We start from the raw sequence: 16,208 nt of genomic DNA on the forward strand, positions 1-16,208 counted from the left end.
GCATTTACATGAGGTTCCCAAATCACTTTCTAAACTCCAAGGAACCTCAAACTATGGCTGTCTGCTTGGCCTTGAAAGCCACCACATATTGCCAATCAGTGAATTGCCTTCACTGGCTCACGGTAAGCAGACCACATTTAAATAAAGTTTTCCTTGCCCATAAAGCATTACAGGGTCACTCCTTGAACTATGTTGCCAAATAGTTCATCCACTAACTTCTAACCAAATTCTTTTGGGTGCAGAAAAAAATAATCAATTGCCAAATACTTCAGCCAACTTCTTACAATAAAGCTAGAATAGGATTACTCCAGTTCCATACACTAATTCACCAATGCATATTGTGATAATTCAGTCATGCTGGTCCAACACGAACAATGGATTTGAATCATTCAGCATTCCATCCATCATTTGTTGTAGTTAGACTTTTCGCCCAAAGTGGGATGGGTATGCCCAGACATGGGTCTCTTGCTCACTGTGCCACTGGATTCAAGCTAGCTAGGCTGAAGGGTGACATACCCCGGAACTGGTCCCAGGATGCTTGTTTACGGCCAAGGGAGAACCTTGCTTGGCAGTTCGGTCTGGACTGTTCCCATGAGGCACAGGGTCATAACTGATTTGCATAGGGCTGGGCCCAAACTGGGGTGGCGTAGTGGACAAAAGAACAATGGATTTAACCCAGATACCTTGACTGGGGGAGAATGTTTGAATCATTCAGCATTCCGGCCATCATTTGTCACAGTTACAACACTTAGAACATCATTGTGTTAACCATCCAAGGATTTGTCACCATTTTCAACATTACCATACTGGTTTCTCACCAGGAGTACACTTTTAGGCCTCCCCCTGAGCCCCCCCCTCCCCCAAAGTTTTTAATCCTGGTGTTAGCGCTTGCGAAACTATACTTTGTGGACCTCTCTCTGATGGGATCCATCACAAAAGTATCTGAAAACTTACAAGTAATTACTATGTTAGGTTATTTCACTTTTAAATACTAAATCTATTCATTAATTCTTATCATCCCCCAATAAACAGCACTCCACATATATGCTTGGTCTTGTTTTATTTTAAGTACTCTCCGGGAAAAATATATAATTCTTACTATATTACAAAGCAGATATACAACTATACACACACAAGCACACTGTACTTTAGATCTTGGATGTACACAATATCTATTGGTCTTTAAAAAAAATATAGACAAGAAAAAACTGCAGTTTATTTATCACTGCATGTTAGGACCAATAAGCAAATTTATAGTAAACGATATTTTATAAAACAAGATTACTCACTTTACTAATGCACGAAAATCCAGTCCCAAGAGCAGCCATGATTTCAAGTACAATTGGAGCTGAATTGCATTTTACCGTATAGAACGGCTTTATATGTGCCGCAACATTTTGCCACTGGTTGTGTTTCTTCACAATCTTTCCAAGGTCACTCACAAAAAAAGTGTGTTTGTCAGTCTGAAGAAAACAGAAGAAGGAAACGTTACAATTACATCCTTCAAAACAAATGAATGCCCGAAGTCAGACAGAAAGTTAAACTGTCAATCCATCTAGCCAGAAATATGTCAGAGGAAAGTCCACCAAGTAACAAAGATCAGAAAAACAGAAAGATTTGGTTCTGTGCAGCTTAAATCTGAGAAACAAACATACAAGCTGAGAAAGATAACGGTCACAGACTATTGTGCAAATCAGACAATGCTTTTGAAGTAAAGAAAGAGCAATGACTAGCACAACTTTGCCCAGGGCGAAGTAGGTGAATTTTGTAAGTGACGAAGCATATAGCTCACCAGCAGTCTGCTGTAATAGTAGCAACTAACTCTACAATCTTAAACTTGAAGTGTTTACCATACATCTTAATGAAACCACTTCCTGATCTGTATTATAACAATTCTTTAAAAAACGAAGAAAGTCCACACTTCATTCATGGAAAATGCTGTCCTTCCAGAGTAGGTTTTAAATTGAGTGTTAGAAGACAGTGAGGTTTCCTAAAACTGTATAGGAAAACAAAATGTTTTGTTAACCCCTTCGCTGCGGCGGCAATCCGGCCGCAGCGCTGGGAGGGGAGGGCCGAGCGGCGCTCGCATGCTCGTGACGGAGCCGCTCCGTCATGAGCCGTGGTTGCGCTGTGCTCATGACGGAGCGGTTCCGTCATGGCCCCCGCCCGCTCAATAGAACGCGCCGCGCAGGCGCGAAATCAGCGCCGCGCAGGCGCCCATGACGGAACCGCTCCGTCATGAGCACAGCGCAACCGCGGCTCATGACGGAGCGGCTCCGTCATGAGCATGCAACGGGTTAAAGTAACCCTCACCCACCAAAAGGTCCTTTGGTGGCATGCTTCATCATCGGTTTCTTCTCGCCCGCTGCTGGACGGGTGTGCTACGACCAACGGAGACGTGGGAACACTTGTTTGTGAGGAGCTTCTATGTGTTGGTGTGAGAGTGGAAGGGTCAGAGGCAATGTAGTGAGTTAAATACCTGGCTGCGTGGAAACTAAACTTTAATACTCCCTGTACCAGGTATTAATAAAAAGGGGGACAGGAGGAATGTATGCTATAATGGGATGTTTCCTCTCTGGTCTAGTTGTTTCAAAGCCTTCCCCTCAGCTTTTCTTTAGGACAAAACATTTTGTTTTTCTCTACACTTTTAGGAAAACTCATTATATTCTAACACTCACTTAAGAACCTATTCTGGAAGAACAGCATTTTCTATGAATGTAGTGTGGATTTTTTATGTTTTTTTAGCAATTTATAGAGGCGGCCGAGTCCACAGCTTACAGAACCTCTTCACTCCCTCTCTTGTTTGTGGTTATAACAATTCTAACCTAAAAAAATCTCTGCAACCTCTACCAAACGACTGACCACCATGCAGCGCTAGAGGAAACGCCTAGTCCGGAACAGAAAGCGAGGTCCTGCTTAGAGGAAGAAATAAGTTTGGAGGTACTATGGAGGTTTTGCTGTGCAGAAACTGCGATGATGTATTAGGGGGCTGACTGTACGTCTTGGAAACCACCGCCCACATCAAATCTTCATGTTTAATTTAAAAGAATACTTGATAGAGAGTCTGCATAAAAAGCTCTTGTTTGGCCCAGTTGTTGGTTAAGAGATGGCATTAAGGAACTGAATTCATTTTAAGGCTAATAATAAAGTTTTACAGTGGTCATACTACACCCCCAAAACCTTACAAGGATTTGGCTTGTGGAAGGAGTTGAAATGTGTCAGATGTGTAGAGATGGGTGTGGACTTCCTACACTTAGCATGGTCCTCCTGTAACATACAATCTTACTGGCAGAGGCCCTTGTGGCGTTATCCACTATGATAGAACAGGATGTACATCAAGATCCGTGGGTTGAGGTGCTGGTATGGGTATGAAGGATGCCTTTTACTTAGACTCTATTCAGCCTTCGAGTTGCTGCTGGCTAAGAAACTGGTTACCTGCTGGAGGGGCAGGAGAAGATACCCTAAGTTCAAACAATGGATGGACTCTCCAATATACGAACACCTTTAACTCTACGCTGAACTTCTGGCACCAATGTCGCGACCTAGATCTAATACACCAAAAAGTTTCTTGCTGTCCAATACCCATGGAGAGTGAACTTTCGGACACAACCATTTGGCCTGGGTCCACGGATTAGAACCAGAGGAATACGGAGGTCACGGCAAAAAGTCGGAGATAGATTCTCGAATACCATCCAATACACTAGAATTTGTAGCATATCGGGGCCTATTGAGGACACTCAAATGTGGAGATTTTGCTAAAATCTGTACTCTCATTAGGATGTAATGTGCACCTTACTCCTTGAGATGCTAAATACATATTTTGTGTTATATAATGTATGTATGGAGTGTCGTCAGCAAGCAATACCATACCTGTGCCTAGATTGTGTGCATTTCACTTATTTTGTGTCATAATTTTGTATCTTCAATATTGTATTTGTTTTGATATAAGTAATTAAAATAAAGATAAATCTCTCCTCGGAATGGAGGAAACACATTTTTTGTTTGTATCCAGTGCTAAGCCAGTCGTCAATCCAGGTCTATACAAAGATTTTAAACTTTTGTGGGTTTGCTGCACCAGCCGTATACTTGGAGGACTTGAGAAGACAGATTTTGCCACTACAAATCTCAGAACTTACTTTTTTTGTTGAGTATACATCTTGGAACCCACCGCCCACATCAATTCTTCGTTTGATTTTAAATAATATTTGCATACAACATTTTTCTTGCTTGGCCAAGTTGTTGGCTAAGGAGAGCTCATTATTGGCCTCCTCATTTTACGGACTAAGAAGTACCTGGATTAAATTCCTGTGTCTTTGTGTAAGAGAGCCAGATACTATAGCCTTCTCTAACAGTAGTATGGCCGTTAGTTTGCAATCAATGCAGGTAGTGGAACCACCTGCCCCATCTGCTTATGTATGGACATAAATAAGGAATAGTTTCTCACCTGTAACTCCAGTTCTCTTGTAAGGGTAATTCCGTGATAAGTCACAAACATTTGAATAGTCCCGCTCACGTGCGCTTAGATACATTGTCTTAAGTTGTCCTTTCGCCTTGCTTTAGGAAGGATGTATAGAGACTTAAGAGACAGAAAGACAATAATGCAGCTTAACTAACTAGGCTACCCTGGCTATTGCTTCATCTTTAAGTGAAAAAAGGAAGCCACTGCTTTTAAAATGTTGCAATTTACTGAGTTTTCATGATAGAGTAGAAAAGGCTGGACAGAGAAGCCCCCCCCCCCCCATTAGGCTGCCTTTAAATGTCTGAAAATGGATACCATGCCTTTAAGAGTCTCCTGAGACCACCCGTATCTCATGATGCACAGCTAGTGGCAGTTACTTCAGTCCTTTTTGAAGGCGTAGAGAAGTGAATGCATATGCTAGATCCTGGATAAGTCTGCTTCTTCCACCAGGGAGGAGGGAGAGTTGCTTATGACTCATCATGGAAATAAGGCTACAAGAGAACTGGAGTTACAGGCATGAAACTATTCCTTCTCTTGTAGAGGATTTCCATGTATAGTCATAAGCATTTGAATAGACTAGCAAGCACATCCTATAAAACCCACGCTGTGGAAGAAACCAGAGAATTGACATTTCAGTTAAGGCAAACAGATTCCAAAGGGAAGCCTGTCCAACCCAAGCATCTGCCTTGGCGTCAAGTGTCCAGACAGTAGTATTTTGTGAATGTATGTACTGATTTCCAGGTGGCAGCCTTCCAGATCTCTGAAATGGGTATATTACGAAATTATGCAGCAGTAGCCACTTTCCCTCTGGTAGAGTGAGCCCTAGGCTGACTAACAAGAGTCTTGTTGGCTTTTTGGTAACAAAGTTGAATACATGAAACAATCCATCAGGATATGGATTGTTTGGAGGTAGGTAGACCTGTACAAATCGAGCCATAGATTACAAATAACTGATCTGAACGTCTAATATCCTTAGTTTTGGCCAAATAAAACTTCAAAACCCTCCTGACATCTAGGGAATGAAGCGACCTCTCAGCAGGAGACTAAGAATACTGAAAAAAAGTAGTGAAAAAGTTTTATTTATGTGGAAATCAAAAATAACTTTAGGGTGGAATTTCGGATGTGTCCTCATAACCACCATAGAGGAATGGAAAACTGTGTATGGTTCTTGACAACATAGTGCTTGGAGTTCACGAACCCTGCGGGCAGAAGTAATAGCTACAAGGAAAGTGGTCTTCCAAGACAGATGCTGGAGAGAAACCCTATGAATGGGTTCAAAAGGCTCCCGCATCAGTTGAGAAAGAACCACATTAAGCTCAAGGAGGAGAAGAACGTCTGAAGGGAGGAAAATCTTACCTCAAACCTAAAAAATTTATAATGACAGATTTTGAAAAATGAAGTGATATATGGATAGATGTAGCCTGATTACTGTGTTAAGTTAGCATGAGCCTTTTAGGAGCTTAAACGCCATTTTACCTTTCTGCTGCCTTTTGCACACAACACATATCTGCTGCTTTAGCTTTGAGCCTAGTAAAAAGTTTTCGGTTCATACGAGAATAATATGTTGTTACACTGATATCAGCCTTGCTTGGCGAGCTGTGTCTGTACAGCGAGTGCTGAAAACTTCAAGGATATCTCAACACAGTAGTTATGAGCACTGATCTTCGCACTTCCCTAGACATAACATACATGCAGCTGCAGTCAAGTTCTGGCTTTAGGCGCGTTTTATATTGCTTTGCACAAGAGCATACAAACACACTTGATGGTGCTTCGCATGCAGAGAGCTGGTTGCTGATGATGTGATCCCTTACCACTAGGATCTTGAGGTATGGGGCCGCTCTGCTAAAACCCAAAAGAGACCTTCTTAGATATAATATACTAGCTAGGGAGGGTGAGAATTAGGTTTTGTTAAACCCTATTCATTTTAGCATAATACTATGCTTGCACCGTTTGTGTTCTATGGACTAGTGACTATGCTGATTACTTTGTTTCTTATAATATGTTTGCTTGTATTAGTTAAGATACTGCGTTTGAGAACACTGCATTAGTGAATAAACATTTCAAATATGCACGTGTCCTCTTTCACTCCTTGTTCTGGATTGAAATGATTGTATAACGAAAGAGTGTTCATGTGTTCCACGTTACCGGAGGTATACTAAGTTCATGTTCTGGTTTGTCTAAGCATTGGGAGTTTATGATGACCAATGAGACACTGATTGCTAGTCTGGTAGGGGATTTTTGGGTACTAAGGTGAGTTTTGGGACATCCTAATTCACTGAGGTTCCAAGCCTCTATGCACAGTTCTGTCTGAGCACGGAATCCCTGCAACAGAAGATTGTGAAGAGCATTTCCTATAAGCAGTCAGAAATGCTAGGTGCACTTTAATGGAAGGACTGATTGTGCCAAATGTAGCAAGTATGGGAGGATAACATCTTCCTGGCAGGAAGTAGGATCTGCCTTCTTCGCAAGCGCAACAAATGCAATATCTCTTCTATTTATACACATAAAAAGTGCTTTGGATGGACTTTTAGCTTCTTTAAGTATCTTCATGCACTCGAGGTAAATTCAAATGTCCATACTGCATTAACTCAGGAGCCATGCCGCCAAATTCAATGACGAGAGGTTGGGGTGCTCCATCTGTCAGCCGAACTTCGTGAGAAGGTCTGGCTGACATGGAAACCGGAGATGTGGGAGGAGAAACCGGTGGAGAAGGTCCGAGAACCAGTCTATCCACAGGGCATTCCCCAGAGTTCCCGGTTGGTAGAACCCAGAGGCTAAGTTTCTGCATTTGTTGTTTTCTGCGGTGGCGAACAAATCGACCTCTGGAGTACCCCATCTTCTGAAGATATCTCGCGCCACATTGTCGTTTAAGACCCATTCGTGCTTTTCCTGAAGGAGTCTGCTTAGAGAGTCGGCCTGAGCATTCTGAAAACCTGGGAGGCGAGTTGCTGCAATGGTCAGATTTCTGGCTAAGATCCATTTCCAGATCGTCTGGGCTTCATGAGAACGGTTGTGATCTCGAGCCTCCTTGCTTGTTGAGGTAGAAAATAGTTGTTGTATTGTCCGTCTGGACAAGCAGGGAACCGGAGTGGAATGATGGTTGAAAGGCTTTCAGAGCCAAATAAGCTGCTCGTAGAGCCAGTAGATTGATGCGTTATATTGATTCCTTCAGGGACCACTTGCCCTGTAACTGAAGGTGGTCTGTGTGTGCACCCTAGCCGAGGAGAGAAGCATCGGTTACTATGGTTTGTTTCGGTTTCTCCTTGTGGAAGGAGATCCCTCATAGGCGATTGCGGGAAGAATCGGAGGGACTGAAGGGCATTCTGTGACAGATGGATCCTGTCTTCCCAATCCCCTATTCTCTGGTGCCTTTGATTCTTCAAACATTCCTGCAAGAGCCTCATGTAGGGCCGTGCATTTGGAGTGAGGAAGATATAGGATGCCATGGAGCCAAGGAGAAAGGAGACCTTCCTCACTGTTGGAAAGAACATGGTTATGAGATCTTGAGCCTTCCGAAGGATCGATAAGAGTCTCTCCTCTGAAGGATATACATTTGCAATGAGAGTATCAATGGTTGCCCCTAGATACTGAAAACAGTGGACAGGTGTCGAGACGGACTTGGTTGGGTTGATGTGGAGACCCAAACTAAGGAGAAAATTGGAGGTCCAATTGAAGTGTAGTTGAGCTCCCTGAGATGTTGACGCCTTGATCAGCCAGTCCTCATGGTAGGGGTAGACGAACACTTTGTGCTTCCTCAGATGGGCAGCCACTACTGCCATGCATTTTGAGAATGTCCTGGGAGCTGATTTCAGGCCAAATGGAAGGACACAATATTGATCGTGATTGAGCCCTACTGTGAATCTCAGGAACTTGCAAGGCTTCTTTGCTATCGGGACGTGAAAGTATGTGTCATGCAAATCTATCACACATAGCCAATACCCCTGATGGATTTGAGGGTAGATCTGATGCAACGCTAACATTCTAATTTCTCTCGCCGAACCCACTTGTTTGAGTGTCGTAAATCGAGAATGGTCTTTTTTTTTGGACCAGAAAGAACCTGGAATAAAGTCCGGTTGTTGGCCTCCAATTGTAACTGACGGCAGTGGTATCGTGATGGAGTTGGAGGGATCGATGGAGGAGGGCTGGTGAAACGTAGCGAGTATCCATTGCGAACAATATTCAGCACCAAATTGTCCGGAGTTATTTTTTGCCACTCTGCCAGGAAAATGCTTCCCCCTACCGGAGTGGGTGGTGGAAGAGGGGGAAGAAAGTCTTCAGGGCTTAGAACCAGCAGGTGCCTTATTCTCTTGTGCAGGTTGCTGGCCTCCCTGTCCTCTAGGTTGATGTTTCTGGAAAGGTTGGCACGACGCCAGATATGATTGTTGCCGATTGGTCCATCGGCCCTGGTATCTCTGGGAAAGAGTAACGCCGTTGGAAAGGGCCAAACGTTTTGCACTGTTACTTAGGTTTTTCAAGACCTACTGCTTTCAAGGTCTCCATTTCTGCCTTTATGCAGGCCATCTTCTCATCTGCATGCAAGCCAAAGAGGGTTGTGCCAGAAATGGGGAGATTCATGATCCGTTGTTGAGCTTCAAGCTTAAGCGAGGTAAGGCGAAGCCATGAATATCTTCGGAGAGCCACTCCGTGACAAAAGCCATGTGCTGAAAGGAGTGATGTGTCCGCCGCTGCACTTATTACTGGGTTAGAAACCATAAGTCCTTCTTTCAATATCTCAGTAAAATCCTTCCTCTTGTCCCTAGGCAGGAGGTCGGCGAACTGCTGAAGGGACTCCCAAAGGGAACGGTCATACCTGCCCAGCAGGGCTGCAGCACTAGCGGCCTTCATAGTAGAGGCTGCAGTGTTGCATATCTTCCTCGACACAATCTATTCTACGGCTTTCCTTATCAGACAGTACTGTTGAAGTTGGAGCCGCAGCATGTTGCTTTTTAGCCGCCACAACAATGACAGAGTCTGGGGTGGGGTCCGCCCGGAGGAAAGTGGGATCTTGCTCAGAAGGGCAGCATTTTTTCTGGAACCTGGAAGGAGCAGATTTGATGGAAGGTGTTAAAAATAATTCCATCGCCGGTACCAATAAGCCTGGCACTAGAAGGAGCAAGGGGCAAGAAGCTAGTCTCTGCTGGAGAGTATTGAAAATGACTGAAGTTGATGGCACAGGGGTGGACAATGGAATATTTAGATTGGACGCCCCTTGCAGTAGAACCTCTTGAAAGGTGGTAATGTCGTCAATAGGAGACACCCTCTGAGGAGAATCCGAAAGTGTAGGTGAATATCGCCCCTTACTTGTGGAGGATGTGTCCCTTGTGTGCCGGGAGCGAGATCTCTCATAACAAGGTTGGTGATGAGAGCGTGTGGAGGAACATTGGTGGCTGCGGGAATACCTCGCACGCGACCTAGACCTCTGACCTAGAGGCACAGCAGATGTCGTGGGCCGAGGAGTAGTAGTAGTAGTAGTAGTAGGCCCCGGAGTAGGTGGCGAAGGAGGATCTTCCGCTAGTCCAGGAGGAACAGAGGGAGGTGGTGTCCTCATTGGTGAATACATTCGGAGTACTCAGAATACGAGGAATAAATCAAGCTCCTCCTTTTTCGGCTGTCTGAAGTGAGGAAGGAGCCAAAGATTCATTGAAAGATCTCCCCTTCGGAATCGACCTACCTGAAGTGAGGAAGGAGCCAAAGATTCAGTGAAAGATCTCCCCTTCGGAATCGACCTACCTGAAGTGAGGAAGGAGCCAAAGATTCAGTGAAAGATCTCCCCTTCGGAATAAACCTACTTGTTGACAGCGATCTTCGACAGTCTCAACTTTGAACTTCCTCTCAACGTCAACAGACTCACTGTTGATCGAGTCTGAGATCGGTGTTGTCTCGATGTTGACAGCCAGTGATTCAGATGGCGATAGTCTGTGCCTGCTCGAGGATGGTGAGTCAACGTCGATCGGTGCGGATGAGTCGACGAGGAGACAGTCTTAGACGGCGATCTCGGCCGTGATGAACGAGACCTCGCTGATCTTCTCCTAGACGTGGAGGGTTGGCGTCGCTTCTACAGCCAGACTGGACGGTTAACATATCGGCGCCATACCTGCCCTCAACGTAGTCTTAGACGTCGACCAGGACCAGTGTCGTTTTTCCGCTCTTCTTCGCCTGGGTATCCCCCCCCAGAGGCTGCAGACAGGGTTTTGATAGAGGACGGACCCTCTCCTCACCCAGAGGTCCCACCTGTGGTTTTTACCTGCCGTTTTCTTAGCTCCTCCACCCCTTGGAGCCAAATCTTCTCTGTCACGTAGGGTGCGCCTGGAAAAGGTTTTAGAGATGGGATATGCATCAGGAACATGAGAGGCAGGCAAACAGAGAATACACACTCTGGGATAGTCAGATTTGACCTTTTTCCTTCCCCAGTCAGGACACTTGTCAAAAAAAGGAAGGCATTTTGACTAAAAAACTGTGGAAAATCTGTCAGAAAAAGACAGCAATAGGTAGGGAAAGACCAAAGACGTTGATTGAAGTTGTAAAAAGATACATTGTGAAGGAATGTTTGATGAAAAACACCAAATGAGATACAGCTCAATGCTCCAGGGTACTGCTAACAGGAGCCTGAAAAAATAACTGAAGTAACTGCCACTAACAGTGTATCATGGGATACTGGTGGTCTCTGGAGATTCTTAAAGGAACGGTATACGTTTTCAGGACATATAATGGCAGCCTATGGGGGGCTTCTCTGTCCAACCTTTTCTTCTCTATCATGAAAAAAGTGGTTTGTGAAGGGGAGTTTTCTAGATGTATTAAACTCCATAAATTGCAAAACTTTAAAAGCACTTGTTACCTTTTTTCACTTCAAGATGAAGCAATGGCCAGTGTAACCTAGTTAGTTAGGCTGCATTATTGTCTATCTCTTAAGTATCTCTACAAGCCTTCCCAAAGAAAGGCGAAAGACGAAAACTTAAGAAGATATATCTAATGAAGTGCTCCGGGGTCCCCGCATGTGGGCTGGACTATTCAAATGCTTATGACTATATACGGAAATCCCCTACAAGAGAATTTTTGATTACTTCAGACCTGCCATCAGGATCTCAGACTCCTTTTTCATCCACTACATTTAACCCTTATTTACTTTTGAAACTATGTGTATCGTGCCACAAAAAGGCAGAAGCTTTATCTTTAAATGAACACCGCTTCTCAGAGAAGTTAGGCAATGTCAATATTCTAAAGCTATTCCATGGCAGTAGTCCATTATAGCTACTGATAATCTGGTCAAAAACGATTGCCCCGGACATTCTTGGCACGGTATTCCCACAAACCTTTTGCCTTCACCCCTTAGGTTTTGCTGAATCAGTTTCTGCTGACTTTACCACTGACAAAATAGGCCTACACCTTATTGGAGCATTTAATTTACTCACAAGCCCCAGTTCAAATAATATCAAATGTACCAGAGATCCTGTAAATTAGATGCTACTAGTAGGCCTGCCGCACTCAATGTGCCACAGACTAAAGCAGCCTTTTAAACCCTGGCATGGGCGTGCCACTGCATCCTGTAGTGCAGTTTTAAACTACCAAAATAAAGTTTTTCCAGACCTAAACCTTCCTTTTTAATACATACATCTATAAGCCGGCCCTACTGTAGTCCCTAAAAACTTATAGGTTAGAGTGCACTGTATTTAAGAAGTAGGACATTATGTTTAAGTTTTACATGTCCTATTAGTTCAAAAATCTTAAAGTCGCTTGTCACTGTTGTAAGTCCGATCTCTCCCACTAAGAAACACTGGGTTAACTATTACATTTAATAAGTGATAATTTTAGATTGGGAGCATATTAGAGATATGCTGTTTACAGTCAAATTAATTTTAACTTAAATCCCCTTTAAGTGTGAAGTCGGATATTAAGTTACAATTTTGAAAATGCCACTTTTAGAAAGTTTGTATTTAATTGTCCTAACCATTTGTGCCTTCTGAAAGCGTACTGGGTCACAGGAATGTGAATGGCTTTGTTGTTGGGCTTTGTGTATTGCTTCCATACAGGGAAGCAAAGGGGACTCATTTTGACAGGATGGACCATCCTGGTAAGGTGGCTGGGGAAGACCTTACTCAGCCCACTTACATTTCAAAGAGCTTTGCCTCCTGCATGCACACAGGAAGTTGAATTGAATTGATTACTTGTATAGCACACTACTGCTCCCAAAAGAGTATCATGGCACAATCACCAAACCAGCCCTGCCATCCCAGTTTGGAGCCTTGACGGAGGAAGAACTTTACAGAACCAAGTGTGGGGGTAGGGTAAGGAACACTACCAGCCCCACACAAAGGCTGGCAACAGGTATAAATATTGGACATCCGTATACAGAACATTCCTAGACCTGTAGACATTACAGATGGACAGCCCTGCTGCGGAGGACTTCCTGGCTATCTGAGAAGAAAGACTTTGCATGCTTACATTTATGGCAGGCTAACCGGAGACACTCCAAGGGTCACGCAGCAGATCTCCTGTCTGAGCTACAGGGACATGAGCTATAGGGACGTGAGCTACAGTGGACTTTTCACAACTACAAAGGTGACCTCCTTCACTAGACCTGCTGGCCACTGCTTGATTGAGTCCCATATCCCAAAGAGGTACCTTCCCAGATCAAGAACCTTTGGCTGGCATCAGATTATACTCCTAAAAAAATTAAAAAAAAAGGTGATCAGGTACGCGGAGATCTGGCTAGCATTAGCAGCAGGGGTGGCGAAACAGAAAATTGCCAGTTGGTGGGGGGTCACAGGCACCTCCGCAATGGGAGCAGTAGAGGCGGGATCTTGATTGGTGTCAAAGAAACTATATGCAGGAGATGGGGTTGCGCTAAGATATGGAGGAAAGTTTGGGGGACTAGGTTCAAATACAGGGGGCAGACGAAGAGTCAGGGGAGTAACAATGAGAATTTGGTATTCCCCTTGTGTCTTCATGTGCTTAACTTCGTTATACTCAATGCTATTCCCTGAATTCCTTTTCAGATATGGTCTAATATGGTTTGGTCTTACGTGCAATGTTAGTAAAAATAATTTTTAAAACAAGTGAAAATGCTGAAGTTCGGGGTGTTTGCGACCGCTCCCATTTGAGGCAAGACTAACACCCACGATGACCGCAGACGTGTAGCTCCGGTGAGACTGGCTTTCCGTATTAGTGACCAGCAGCAACGACCAGCAAAGTAGGATCACACTCCCTGCTACAGCAATGATGGTCCACGACACCCAAAAGCTCTTTGTTCTACACTCTACAGCATGCAACGCCCGGCCTGCTCTTCGTTTATCAGACAGCCAGCCACAAAGCTCTGGACTTTAAGGTAACTTATGAGCTGAACTAACTTGGTCCCTCTACAATACTCCTGCTCAGTCTGTGTTGGCTTGAACTTGTGATTTTTTCCCCCATCTAGCGCAACCAGGTAACCGCATGTAGCAATTTCTGCTTTTAGGCGTGATTTTCATTCACTTCAAATTAAATAGCTATTGTTCTACTGATTAGATTTTGGTGTGCGGGTATCAATTGATCTATTAAAATGTATTCAATTTTTCTAAATTGTTTGGGATTTTTTTGTATTAAGTTTATTATTACTGTTTGTGTGCTGCATAAGAAAACAAGTTACTTACCTGTAACTACGGTTATCCAGTATTGGTAGCTTTCATAGATTCACATGCCTGAATGATTCCCCGTCGTCGAGGTGGGAGTCCCACGATATAAACATACAAAAGCAGTGCCTAGAAAATTCTCTTGTAGTAGGCTGGAAAAGCCTAAAGGCCTAACTAGGCCTCAAAACTTAGCAGCCTATCTACATCATTATGTAAAAAGACCTGAAATAGTAGCCTCAGCCAATCAGCAGTCCTCACCCTCTAGAACCTTCCCAGCTCAGGCAGTTCTCCTCAGATTTTCCCAGCACAAGTGAGAATGAGTAGCCATAGAACGAACTGCCCTGCCGGGGAGTAGGGTGGGTGCATGTGAATCTATGAAAGATACCAATACTGGATAACCGTAGTTACAGGTAAGTAACTCGTTTTCTTATCCAGTATTAGGATATCTTTCATAGATTCACATGCCTGAATCAGAGTAGCAAGCAGTAACATCATGTCTGTCGTTAGAGGAAGGTGGGAGACAAAGAAATCATATATATCCCCACACAACCAGTAAGGTAATAGAGCACAAACTTGTTAAGATAACATATGCATTAAAACCTTCATAACAAACATCATTGATAGGACAGCGTTATAAATACTTAAACTTTCAAAGAAGAATAAAAGACCATAAGTTATCTAACCTTAGTGAAGAAGATGCTGCAGTACCTCATCACCAACTGCTGTATCATCATGAACAGCCGACTGCAGACAGTAATGTTCGGTAAAAGTGTGTACACTTTTCCAAGTAGCAGCTCGGCAAATGTTCTCCAGCGTCACTCCAGCGAAAAGGGCCGTAGACGCTGACATTGTTCTTGTGGAATGCGCCTTGACCTTTCTTGATAAAGGTTTGTTGGCCTGGTCATGACAAAAAGTAATTGTAGAAGACAACCACTTGGCTATAGTTGCTTTTGTGACAGCTTGACCTAAGGTGGCTCTGCCATAAGCAACAAAAAGTTGTTTAGATTTGCGGATGTCCTTTGTTTTCTGAAGATAAAACTTTAGGCACCGTTTCACATCCAGAGAATGTAAGACTTTCTCCGCTGGAGTTTTAGGATCCGGGAAAAAAGGTTCAGAGTTTGACCGGTTGATTGATGTGGAATTGAGTTGGTACTTTAGGAATGAACTTTGGATTGGTTCTAAGCGTAACAAAGTCTTTAGAGAATTGCAAGAAAGGGTGAGTAATAGTGAAGGCCTGTATTTCACTAACTCTGCGAGCTGAAGTAAGAGCCAGCAAGATAGCCACTTTCCAAGTAAGAAACTTTAGTTCCGCTTTATGAATCGGTTCAAAAGGCCTTTTTAGAAGCTGAGAAAGAACAATATTAAGATCCCACTCAGGAGGAGGAGGAGTACGAACTGGTGGAAAAGCTTGGAATAGTCCCTTAAGGAATTGCTTGATCAAGGAGGATGAACATAAGGATGGTTTGATGGAACTCTTCCTGAATCTGGATATCGCTGCCAGATGCACCTTAATGGAAGAAAAAGCTAGACCAGCAAAGACAGTAGGTATGGAAGGATGGCTTCAGGAGGAGCTTGAAGTGGATGAACATTATTGTCTCCACACCATGAGCAAAATCGCTTCCACTTAAAACGATATGTTTTGATGGTACTTTGCGCACGTGCTTGCGACAAGATCGCCCTGCAGTCCGAGGAGATGTTTAGATCCTTGAACTCTAGGAAGTCAGGAGCCAAGCGTGCAAGTGCAGCGATTGAGAATCAGGATGATGGATCGGACCTCCCTCTCTTGTCAACATCGACACTGTCGGTTTGAGACGAAACTGAGGTTGTTGAGAGCAGAAGGAGCTCCTGAAACCAAAATTGCCTTGGCCAACGGGGAGCAATGAGGATGAGAGTGCAGTGTTCCCTCTTCATCTTTTGCAGTACCTTCGGAATGAGCGGAATCGGAGGATAGGCGTACGCAAACATTCCGGTCCATCTCATCAGAAGGGCGTTTCCGCTTGACCCTGCTGGCATAAAACAGGCATTTGCTGTTCTGTTGTGTGGCGAACAAATCCAGTGTCGGTGTCCCCCAAACTCGAAAGATCATCTCTACTTGATGTTGTTCGAGCTCCCATTCGTGACAGCCTGTGAACGTTCTGCTGAGG

The 16,208-nt window shown here is 44.0% G+C and overlaps 1 protein-coding gene across 2 annotated transcripts in view; it reads right to left on the reverse strand.

Annotated features, from left to right (window-relative positions):
* The window catches only part of AZIN1 (antizyme inhibitor 1), a 493,870-nt gene that overhangs the window by 367,233 nt on the left and 110,429 nt on the right, over nucleotides 1–16,208 (reverse strand). For both annotated transcript variants that reach the window (XM_086966090.1, XM_086966091.1), the window contains exon 4: nucleotides 1,290–1,463. In XM_086966090.1, the coding sequence (XP_086822216.1) occupies nucleotides 1,290–1,463 (174 nt within the window). The remainder of the gene's footprint in view (nucleotides 1–1,289; nucleotides 1,464–16,208) is intronic.

This window comes from Lissotriton vulgaris, chromosome 4_1 (genome assembly GCF_964263255.1).
Source record: "Lissotriton vulgaris chromosome 4_1, aLisVul1.2, whole genome shotgun sequence".
Lineage (NCBI taxonomy): Eukaryota > Metazoa > Chordata > Amphibia > Caudata > Salamandridae > Lissotriton > Lissotriton vulgaris.